General features: G+C 35.3%; 1 protein-coding gene across 1 annotated transcript; it reads right to left on the bottom strand.

Annotated features, from left to right (window-relative positions):
- Nucleotides 1-669: 669 nt before the first annotated feature.
- On the bottom strand, nucleotides 670-11,013 carry ccr6b (chemokine (C-C motif) receptor 6b). The gene is made up of 2 exons (XM_008399633.3): nucleotides 9,577-11,013; nucleotides 670-3,743 (listed from the first exon to the last, which is right to left on the bottom strand). The coding sequence occupies exon 2, from the start codon at nucleotides 3,732-3,734 to the stop codon at nucleotides 2,649-2,651; it is 1,086 nt and encodes a 361-aa protein (XP_008397855.1). The 5' UTR covers nucleotides 3,735-3,743; nucleotides 9,577-11,013; the 3' UTR covers nucleotides 670-2,648.
- Between the last annotated feature and the right edge of the window lie 1,359 nt (nucleotides 11,014-12,372).

The raw sequence follows: 12,372 nt of genomic DNA, 5'->3' as shown, positions 1-12,372 counted from the left end.
CACAGCGAGTGCACCACACAAAAGTCATGACCTGGAACTGTGCTGGGGCTTACTTCTGCTTTCTTTGTAATCTCTGCGTGTGTTTTATTTAGGACATCAGATAAAAGGTATTTTGCATGCTGTCAGCAAAGGTTAATCTATTTAGGTAAAGAGCTTTTAAATGGTGAAGGATTTTTAACCACTTAATCTGTGAACATCCATTGTAAAATAATAATAATAATTTTTTAAAAAGATGTTAAATGTTCCCGGTTTTCACAGGAAATTTTTGGATGTAATTGAAGCATTACAGGCTTTGGCAGTAAATTAAAAGACACAATTTTTGGTTGCTGAATAAAATATGCCATCCATTCCTTCATTGGTTTCATTCAAGAAGGAAAGTATTTGCATCCTTTTTGCAGTGTTATATAGAAAGTGCAAATATGTAGATGTTTAAGATATTTTTTTTGATAATGCAGAGTTTTGAAGAAACTCCTAAGGGGTCCCAGACTTATTCATGTCAAAATGAATTTGGCTAGATAGCACAAGGAAATCTAAACATGTTTATTACTGACAAGTTTTTAAAATGTGTGTAAAATGCAATTTAACAATATTTTTTAAAAAATTATGATGATCATCATTTGAAGTCTAGTGCACAAGACATTGTGGCCAAAAGAGATTGTGTCATAAAAACTAGACGCTGTTAAAAAATGTGTATCATTGTCCTTTTATTTGGACATGTTCATTTAAATTCTGTTGTGGATTACTTATAACTTAATTCACTCATTCATTAACACAGTTTTTTTAAGAATAATTTTTATTTATAGAAAGTTATTGCAATATTACAAACAGAGAGAAGTCACCAAAACAAAAACAACAACAAAAACTGAGTAGCAGTCATTTACAAAAGGCACATTATTATCTGGCACCATGAGAAAATGAACTTTAAACAGTTTCAAACATAATTTGATAAAATCTTAGTTACGATATTAGGTTTGCAGGCTTGATATTTATTTTTGCGATCATTAATAAGCCTCCCTGAACACAGCTGTGGTTGATTACTTAATTTTAAATTGTGGAACTGTAGCTTTTATCAAGTACAGTAACAAATATGAAAAAATGAAGAGCACTATATAATGCAAAGATAACATAAGAATGGTTATTGCTAAAGTAAGAGAAAAGCTAAAAAATATATTGTTTTCAGCAATTATATACAGAAAAACACTTTATTTTCCATTAAAAAAAACTACCATCCACAGGCCTTGTTGTATTATCCCTTATGTGCTAAGAGCATAATAGATGGAGCCTCTAGACTTTTTCAGTTTGATAGAAAACAACTTCAAAAAGACCAATGACATTATCTGAGTAATGTTAAGCTGAGTAAAAACAAAACTAGCTGTGGATTTACAGGTTTTCAACAAAGGGTTTCGTAACTGTTTTAGTTAAACAGGGATGAACTCCTTCTAGGTCAGTAAAGCGCTGTAATTGTTTTCAATTACTTCAAAACTCTAAGAAAAAAAATATTCTGAACGTTTCTTGTTTTCATACTTGTCAGTTCATGAACATCATATTCAATAACACAGAATATCATTTGTAATAACTTGCAGTATTTGCTGTCATTTCACCTGTTAAACTTTTAAGTTTTCTCACAGTTTTTTGTTTTGTCCGTAGAAGCTATACCTGGTCTGGGGTTCTGCTTTGGCTGTGGTTCCTTCTTGGAGGAGGGCAGCAGCTGAAATATTGTTGACAACAATAACCCTTTCGTTCAATTATCCTTTTATTTTTCATTAACATAGAAAGTACTCTTATATCTTCTTGTCCATTCTGCTGTGCTGACCCAGTCGGTCGTTGTAGATGGAGGCTTGTACTGAGTCAGGTTCTACTGGAGGTTTCTTCCTGTTAAACGGGAGCTTTTCCTCTCCTCTGTCACTACAGGCATCCTCGATATGAGGGACTGCAGTAAAGGCAACAGCACAGCACAAGCAATTTTTTTTGCATATGCTGGTCCAGAAGGAACGAATTCTGCCAGTCAATGATTTGATGCGATCTGCTAGGTTTTCTTAAACATAAAAGTTTTAAAACTAATTTGAATATTAAACTGAGCTTAACGAACCGTTTGATAACAACGTAATGGGTACGTGACTCTTAGGGAGGGTGCAGAATAAAGAGAAGATAAAAGGGGACCTCGTACTACAGCACCCTATAGGTATGCTGAGTGGAGCCTAGCACCGGATGGTGAATGTCACTTTGTATCAGTTCCATTTCTATGACTTGTAACATTTGATCATTTCTTGGCATTAAGGCCTGCTTTAAATGTCATTATTTCTCAAGGAAATACCATTTTTAGCCTTGAGACATTTATTGAGAATCGACCCTATATAACTACACTAAATTGAAATTAAACTGAATGTATTTAGGATCTTAATATCCAATTGATGCCCTGGTAAGATCTGCTTAGTTTGAGCTCAGGCCCACTTATTATCCATCCAGCCAAAACAAAATCCTCATGGGGCTCACATTCACATTCGCTGACTGATAAAAAAAGTCCTGTTACCATACGACAGGTAATAATTTTTATGATAAATTGAATATAATTTCTTTTTGTTATTGACACGTGTGGAACTACACTGAAATAACTGGATAAGACAAATCAGAAGTTACTTGAATGGCTGTCAGGCACTGAAGGATGACACGTTGTTTGACGCCTCCGAGTTTCTTAGGCCGGAAATGCAAACTTCAGATGTTCCACGTGACAAGCGAGCAGAGTAGAGGTACCTTTTACCAAAGCACCAAAGGTCAGACAATATTTTCCTGAAGTGGCTCCTGAACTTCACTCCAATAAACGCATAGAGGATGGGATTGAGGCAGCAGTGGAGGTAAGCTATGCTCCTGGAAGTGGCCAAAACCGTGAGTTTGGTCTTTTCCTCCTCGCAGGGTTTCTCCTTAAATAGAGACGCCGTGTGGATCAGGAGAGTCACATTGTAAGGAAAATGGCAGATGATGAAGACCACAACAACTGCCCAAACCACTCGGATGGCCTTGTGCCTGTGGCTGTTGTGGGCTTTGAGCAAGGTGCACATAATGCTTGAGTAGCAGAAAATCATAACCACAAGAGGGAGAAGGAAGCCGACACCCATCTGCAGGCTCGGCACCATGACTTTCATCAGCTCTGCGGTCTTTCTGTGTTCGAAAGTGAGCTCACAGGTTAAAGTCGAATTAGACTCCATCAGGTCATGTTCTTCGAAGATCTCAGTGTAGATAAGTGTAGGCAAAGTCAAAAACAGCGCAAACACCCAAACTGCGGCGCAGGTCAGCCGGCCGTACAGGACAGCGCGGGAGCGGGAACCGAAGGAGCGCCTTGCTTTAACAATAGCAACGTATCGATCACCGCTAATGCAGGCGAGCAACAGCATGCCGCTGTATAAATTGATGCTGTAGGCTGAGCGCAACATCTTACAAGCCACAGAACCCATGGGCCACCCATTCTGCTCATTATGGGCGATAAGAGGCAACGCCACCACAAAGATCAGGTCTGCCACAGCCACATTGAACAGATAAACATCTGTCATCGCCTTGGTCCGCTTGTAGAAACCGTAGGTGATCATCACGAGAACGTTGCCAATCAGGCCGAAGGCGCAGATGATGGAGTGGATGTAAGTGTGGGAGAGGACCTCTTCAGGGGAAAGGCTGAAGCTGCAGAGCTCATCTGGATCATTTGGTGTCCAGGTTCCATAGTAGTCAGAAGTTACATTATCCATAACTTCAAGCTGAAGAAAAAGAAAGAAAATAGCATTCCAATGTTAATGTTTTTTTTACTTTCATTTTGGCCTGAAAAGCCCAATTACATCATCATCAGCTTTATTGAAGGCACAATTAGGTCCTCATGAAAATTACAAATTTTGATGTAATGTATTCACATTTTAAATTAGAAACCAACACAAAGTTGTGCATAGTTGTGAAGTGGAAGGAATAGGACAGATGATTTTTTTTTTTCTAATGATTTTTTTTTTTTTTACAAGTTATACTTTTTAGATTTGTATTCAACCCCTTCACACTGAACCCTCCAATAAAATCTTGCAATCAATAGTACATTGGCTCCACTTGTGTGTGGTGCAATATCAACAAAAATCGATCTGTTCTCTGAAAGCCTCAGCAAATTGTTAAAGAACATTAGCAAATAACACATTGAAAAGAGCAATCAATGCACGTTATGGGGCTAAATATAAATTCCCAACACAAGTTGTAGATTTTTATATGTAAGAAATATTGAAAAACATCTATAATTTTTCTTCAACTTGTACTACTTTGCATCGATCCATCATTTCATTTCATTTTCATTTATTTATTTATTTCGAACAGACATTAAAACATTCAAAAAAAGAACAAGAAAACAAAATAGAATGAGACAAACTCAAAAAATAAAATATAAAACAAATCATTCTGCCCATGTGACATGCAATTCCACATTCTCTGTTCGAAAAGGAGCAGGTAGAAGATACATCTTATAATATCCTGCCCCCCTCATACTTGTCGATAAATTTATCATTTGACTTTCAGAACCTCAACAAGAGACAACTTGTTTCCACTTTTCACTATGTTTGACTATGTATAATTATTTTAAGTACTATCTATATAATCATCTACACCATAAACCATCAAACATGTTATATAGCATATTTAGAAATTAGTTCTGCTTTAATCAATTTTTTAAACTGGTTTACATTTGTAATTTTTTTTATCTCATCATTCAATTCATTCCACACATTTACTCCACACACAGATAAACAAAAACTCTTCCTGGTTGTTCTAATATGTTGTTTTTTAAAATACCCTTCACCTCTTAAATCATAACCACCCTCTCTGTCACCAAACATTTCCTGTATATTGTGTGGAAGTTTTTTATTTCGGACCTTAAACATGAATTGTGTAGTTTTAAATTTGACCAGGTCCCAGAATTTCAGTGTATTTGATTTAATAAATAGCTGGTTTGTGTGTTCCCCGTATTCCACTTTATGTAGTATACGGATTGATTTTTTTTGTAAGACGTGTAATGGCTGTAAATTTGTTTTGTATGTATTCCCCCAAACTTCCACACAATATGTTAACTGTGGTACAATGAGTGTGTTATATAGAATAAACAAAGATTTATAGTCCAGGACGAAACTAATTTTTCTAATAACAGCTACATTTTTGGCTATTTTAGATTTTACTAGGCTGATCTGTGGTTTCCAGTTGATTTTATCGTCTAACATGACACCCAAGAATTTTATGTCATGTACTTGTTCTAGATCAACACTATCAATTGATATTTTAATTGGATTATTTTCTTGTTTTTTATTGTTTCCGAATATCATGAATTTAGTTTTATCTAAATTTACAGCTAGTTTATTATTTTTGAGCCAATGCTGTAATTTTTCCATTTCTGTGTTGACCACTTCTGAAAGTTGTTGAATATTTTCTCCAGTACAGAAGATACTGGTGTCGTCTGCAAATATAATGTATTTTATAAGGTGTGATATGGTGACTATGTCATTTATGTACAAATTGAACAATTTGGGTCCCAAGACTGATCCCTGTGGAACTCCACAAGTTATATTTAGTATATCTGACCTCTGACCATCTAATTCTACAAACTGTTTCCTTTCTCCAATGTAGCTCCTAATCCAATTTAATGCCACCCCTCTAATGCCATATCTTTCTAGTTTTTTTAACAACATGTCATGGTTAATGGTATCAAAAGCTTTTTTGAGATCATCAAACATAACGTTTGCCAACCTAGCAATGTGTAACTAATTTTACTCGATTCTCAATTGATATTTTATATTGAGCCAAGTATATTCTTTTAATATAAACATATTTTTGCATTTTTGTCAGCAAAAACTTTGAATGTACTTTACTAAATTATCTTGATTTCAAAGTAATAGTAGAGTTCACACATCTGCGAGAAGTAAACCAAAAGCTGTAAATTGAGGAAGCAATAACAAGAGAAAACAGCTTAAACAGCTTCCTGCAGAAAAGCACGTAATTATTTGACTAAACCTGCATAGACTTGGTAAATACTCATCATTTCTGTTGCTTTTTCATGTTTTCACAAGATAAAAAAACAACCGACGCTCTACTTCCGTTCTTCCTTTCTCTTTCACTGACCCAATTTTGGCCCAATAAGACATTCAGGACTGCACACAAAGGATGAAGCTCTCTGCTTCATCTGATCTCAGAAAAAGATAACAATGGTTATCACACAGGTTCTGTGATCTTTTACAGTAAGTTTATCAGAATGTCGTGTAGGTAGATCAACAAAATGTGGAACATTCTGCAGATCAGAAAATTCCACATCTAAAGCTAAAAAAGCTGAGTTTATGACTGGGGGAGCGCAGGAAACCTTAGAAAAGACTGAAAATCTTCAATAGACGGCAATAGGAAAGGTTATGTTTACTAAGGTGTTACTGATTGCTTCTTTTATGCATATTTTCTTGAAATTTGCATGGTTTATTTTGATGATTGAGTTTTATATATATATATATATATATATATATATATATATATATATATATATATATATATATATATATATATATATATATATATATATATATATATATATACTACTGTTTTATAGTCTGATTTATAACCAAAATAGAGATAGCAATGTGAAACCTACTGTTTTCAATGTCAGGTATTGGGTATATTTTGTGCCTTTATTATAAATTATTATGGCTTTCTGCATAAAATAAACTCTTAACATATATCTCTCCGTGTCTAACATACATTTCATGTATCTAGGCATGTTGCGATAAACGATAAATCAATTAATCGCACGATAAATTAAACCTATCGACCTCATTTTAATTATCGGCTTTATCGTCTCCTCCTGCCTTTTTTCTTTCTGTTGATGACACTGATAGAAAAAAGGCTCAGCTCCGATGCTCTGCACAGACCCTCCCTTCCTATTTCCTTAGTGTAATGTCCAGCGCACACACGACAAGAGTTGTCGGCCGACTGTCGGCCCATTTTCAAAACCTGAGAGACACAATAGCCGACAGAAATCCTAGGTATAACGGTTTGATCGGGTTCGTTGTGCCGTGTGGTGTCCAACCACATCGGCACAAAATAATGTCTACAAGTCCAGTTAACCAATTTTAAAATCAGGCATTAATCAATGCTTTACTAGAATCTCCCTGTGATGCATGTGGCTAAAGTCAGCATAAAGTCCTGACTGAATGAAAATCATTATAACCTATTTATGTCACGTTAACGAAGAACAGCTGAAAAGTTACGGGGTTTATCAACTGCGGTAGCAATTTGGCTCCAACTCCTCACCTTGTCATTTCTATATTCTTTGTACAAAATGTTGAATAAATATTAATGTTGTTTCTACATATCATCTCCAATGTCCGCTGGACTTCGGGTTGCGCCGTGTCAGCTGAGCGTCGCTCCTTCACCCTGCACCCTGACGTTCCTTCCCTCGGGGGAGGGGGGTGCCGATCTATGTTTTCGCATCCACCTGAATAATGTGTAGTTGCGCCACTGGACAGGTCTACGTGTATCTATGTAATATATGAGTCAGTCTTTTTAAAATAAATGAAAACAAATATTTTCAGTGGCATAATTTATTCACATTCACCTATCTTTGATCTCATCCATTTCTAACTCTGATCACGCTTCTTGTTTAAATCGTTGTTAAATATATTTTGAATTGCAAAATCAAATTATATTTTCAATATGGAAACCAAAACCTATTTTATGTATTTTACTATTATATGGGATGGCTTTCAATTCTACCTATATGTTATGTACTTTTCAGGCACTCAATCAAGTAAGTATTTTTGGTAACACTTTATTGAAGAGGTGTGCATAAGACTGATATGACACTGTCATAAACATGACATAACATCTGTCATGAACATAAAGAAGTCTTTATGAATGTTGACAGTTGTCATGAAGTGTCATTTGGTAAATAATGACACTTTTAATGCAAAGTTGCTCTAAAAGTTGCGTTAAAAGTCCATTAAAAGTGCCAACTTTGCATGATTTTGTAAATAATGACAATTTAATGCAAAGTCGGCATTTTTAATCTACTTTTAATTCAACATTTAGAGCAACTTTGCATTAAAAGTGTGATTATTTACCGAATGACACTTCATGAAAACTGTCATAAACATTCATAAAGACTTCTTTATGTTCATGACAGGTGTTATGTCATGTTTATGACAGTGTCACGTCAGTCTTATGCAAACCCCTTCAAAGTGTTAACATATTTTTCTCCAGTTAAGATTTTTTTTCAATTTCTTTTTCTTTTTAACCTTTTTTTTTCTTTCTTTTCTTTTTAAAAAAATCTCTTTGTCTTTCTGTTTATTCACTGTCACATGCTGTTTTTATTTTAATTATGTAAAGCACTTTGAAATGCCTTGCTGCTGAAATGTGCTATACAAATAAAATTTGATTGATTGATTATAAAAATGCTGTGTATATCAAAATTGAAATTTGACTTTGTAAATTGAACCCTTTGGACTGTCTTTGTGAAAGGAAGTGTTTAGGCAGGCCGAATGTCTGCCACGGGAGACTCAAGGATTTCTCAAAAACGTGAAAAACTCCATGCAACACTTTAGGTATGTTTTGATGAGGTAATAATAATTTAACATGATATAAAGTTCAAAATAGTCAATTTTACATAGTAACCACCTGCATGTCTGACTGGATGTCTATGTCATGAAGTATATAGAATTTTTTGTACCATTCTTCTATCTCCAAACTTTTTCCTGTGCATTATTTTGATGTGTCATCACCTTTTAGCAAACAATCAATTTAACTGAAAGATGCAAATGATCCAATATATATTATGGTTTTATTTTCTGTATTGTAAGAAAATGGGTGTGTGAGATTTTTAGAGCTACTCTCACCTGAGTGATTGCCAGGGATTTTCTCGCACAAAATCTTTTGTTGCAGTTCTAATTTACCAAATGAAAATCAATAAAGGTATCACTGATGCAGCCAGTGGGTTATTGCAGTTTTAAATTAAAAAATTCTTACTTGTTTTATTAGTAGCATGTGATTTTTTTCCCCCCCAATCATGTCTTGAGGCAGAGACCTGATAAAGTAAAGCATCTTCATGTCTCAGTTAACGCAACATAAAACATGGATTGCAGCAGAAAGCAGGTCTATGAAAATACATTTGTGTTTTTTTCTGAAACCGAAAAGGGAAGTATAGTCGTGTGTCTATGTTTGACAGATTACCAGATTTGATAATTTCAAGTTCTCCAAATGCTGTTTTTGACAAAACTGGCAGTTTTACTAAATGATTCCAGTTTTATTTCTTTAGCTCTTGTGGCTTTCCAAAATTTTACTCATAAGAAAAGCAAAACATAATACATTTTTAAAATGTGATGTTACGCAACAAGTTCCTGTACTTAAAACCTGCAAAACTATCCATTTGGTCAAACATGTTTACTTAAACCATCACTTATCAAATAAAATGTATTTAATAAACGTCACACCTCAACTTAAGTTACTTTAGTTAGCAAAATCATCAGAAAAACATGAACTAAAACGTTGAGCCCTGATTTTTAAAGTGAAAAGGTTTTGTTATTTGTGAGGACCTACCTTCTGAAATGGTGATGTTCAATGTTCAACTTTGTTGCCTCAAAGGAGTAAGAAAATGACAATGCAGGTGCAGAAACAGCTGCTGGTGAAGACAGTTTTCAGTCAAGAGTCGGTTTTATGCTAAAGAGCACAGAAACAGAAACAAAATCTTAAAAGCAAAAGAAGCAGAAGAAATCTTAAAAGCAGAAGAAGCTGAAGCTAAAACCACATTCTCACCTCCCCTGCTTCTGTCTGAAATACTTCACTGATTTGCACCTTTTCTTCTTTAACTCTAGCTGCTGCCCCAAACTGCACTGCTCTTATCTGATGGCTCCAATAACAAACCACAATTATGTCTTATTCTACACCCCCTGTCAGTATTTCCTGTGTGATTTTTATGTTTTTATTTTGTATCTTCTAAACAAACTTCAGTTTTCTAAAGTTTGCTTATTGTTACACAGATTACATTTGCCGTCCTCTCATAGGTACAGTTAAGAGGAACCTAAACGTTGTAATTTTTGAGAATTGTGAGAATAAAATTGGTTGAGATACGGTTGTGGAAACTGTGGCAAAGAGCTGCTGCCTCCTCTTGATCTCATTTTCAGTCTTTGAACGTGTTTTGCCATGTGCAAAAGCATGTTTCATTCTCTTCAGACCTCAAACCGCCGACTTGATTTGCACTAGATATTTTGTACATGAAAGTTAGTTTAATATTTTGACATTCTAATTCATTTCATTACTTATGAATATTTTTTTTATTTAGTTTATTTGGACAGTTTTGTTGAATCAGCTTGCGTCAGGCTAAGGAGTTAAAAGAAAAGCATGAAAAATTGATAAAATTATTGCTTTTGGAACAGCCAAGCTTATCTGTGTGCTATCTCATCCTGACCAGCAGATAGAGCTGTCATTTCAAGTATTTATGTCAAAGTTTTTCTGAAAGTAAGTAAGTAAGTAAATTTCTAGTGGGCCTGTTGACATTAAACCCCAGCAGATGTCTGTCACAATCCAAACACTCAAAAATGGTAAATGGTCTGTTCTTGTGTCGCGCCTTTCCTAGTCCAGACGACCCCAAACGCTTCACTACATTCAGTCATTCACACATTCAAGCACAGTCACCCACTGATGGTGGAAAGCCATATGTTTAATAAAGTGAAATGGCACAAGGAATAAATACTGAACTCAAAGGTATTTAGTAGAAGTCAGTCAGTAACAAGGCTTTTGTTTCTAATGACAATGACAAGAATATATTTTTCTGCAACTATGTAAAAATTCTGGTGGAGGTTTTACATAGTTATCCAAACGAGCTGTTTAATTCAAGCTGATATTTGGTTCTGACTTTAGATTTTCAATTGGACTCAAGTTGGGTGATTTACTCAACCATTTTACAAACTTTATTTTCTTTGTGATAAACTGAGACTTTTGTGGGGTTTGGCTTCGGATTATTATCTTGCTTGGGAAACCCCCCGCCCCCCAAAAAAACTTCTTATCTCTTTTTATTAATGTATTAAATGTTGCTCATTTTGACCATGAGAAAATAATCAGCCATTACTGCTGATTGACTCCTTTCACCATCATGTTGCCCTTTACATTTCCTGTATGTAGGTCTGTCATGATAACAAATTTTGCTGGACGATTAATTGTCTAAAAAATTATTGCGATAAACGATAATTTTGTTTCAAGACCTTTTGACACCTATTTAACGGAAATGACGTAATAATGCATGCAATTTCCTGCCATAGATAGGTACACTTTATTTTCAAAAGAACACATAACACTGGAACTGATAAACTAAACAAACAAAACAACCAAAAATAAAATGGATTCTCAGTCTCCATTAACAAAAAACATACTTGAATAAAAACTAAACAATATAAATCCAAAGTGGAAATAAATACTGCATTCAACCAAAAGAGTGCAGATTATGAAGTCTGTATACTTTAGTATAAGTCTGTATACTTCAGGTTGTATACCCTTCAGTAATCACTAGATTTAAATAGAGAAGATGGGCTCATCCGACTACCTAATGCAATAGTTTTTGCCCCTATTTTCCTTTATGACAATCTTAAATCTCTGGCCGATCTAAGATTGTCGCTTGTGGTTTCGTAACCGATCATCCTGTAGTTTGTGATGTGTTACTGTAGATCGTCGTGGCAGCTCCGATCTAAATCAGGGGTTTTCCCCGACTGGGAGCTTAGCGCTGAATGTGACAGGTAGCCAATCAGAAAGCGCGGATTCTCCTCCGCGCTTTCTGAGGGTAAATTACGGAGGGGAATCCCAAACAGCTGACATTGCGCAACACTAAGTCCAGCGGACATCGGATATGATATGTGGAAACAACATTAATATTTATTCAACATTTTGAGCAAAGAATATAGAAATGACAAGGTGAGGAGTTGGAGCCAAATTGCTACCGCAGTTGATAAACCCATAAGTTTTCAGCTGTTCTTCGTTAACGTGACATAAATAGGTTATAATGATTTTCATTCAGTCAGGACTTTACGCTGACTCTAGCCACATGCATCTCAGATTCTAGTAAAGCATTGAATAATGCCTGATTTTAAAATTAGTTAACTGGACTTGTAGCCATTATTTTGTGCCCAGATGGCTGGACACCACCTGACACGACCAACCCGATCAAACCGTTGTACCTAAGATTTGACCAAATGGGTCTCTCAGGTTTTGAAAATGGGCCGACAACTCGTGTAATGTGCGCTGAACATTACTAAGGAAATGAGGAAGGGAGGGTCAGTGAAGAGCACCGGAGCTGAGCCTTTTTTCTATCAGTGTCATCAACAGAAAGAAAAAAGGCAGGAAGAG

Source organism: Poecilia reticulata, chromosome 22 (genome assembly GCF_904066995.2).
Source record: "Poecilia reticulata chromosome 22, P_reticulata-male-v2, whole genome shotgun sequence".
In the NCBI taxonomy this organism is placed as follows: domain Eukaryota; kingdom Metazoa; phylum Chordata; class Actinopteri; order Cyprinodontiformes; family Poeciliidae; genus Poecilia; species Poecilia reticulata.
Note: the sequence above shows the minus strand (reverse complement) of the source record. Positions and strands in the feature narration are given on the sequence as shown.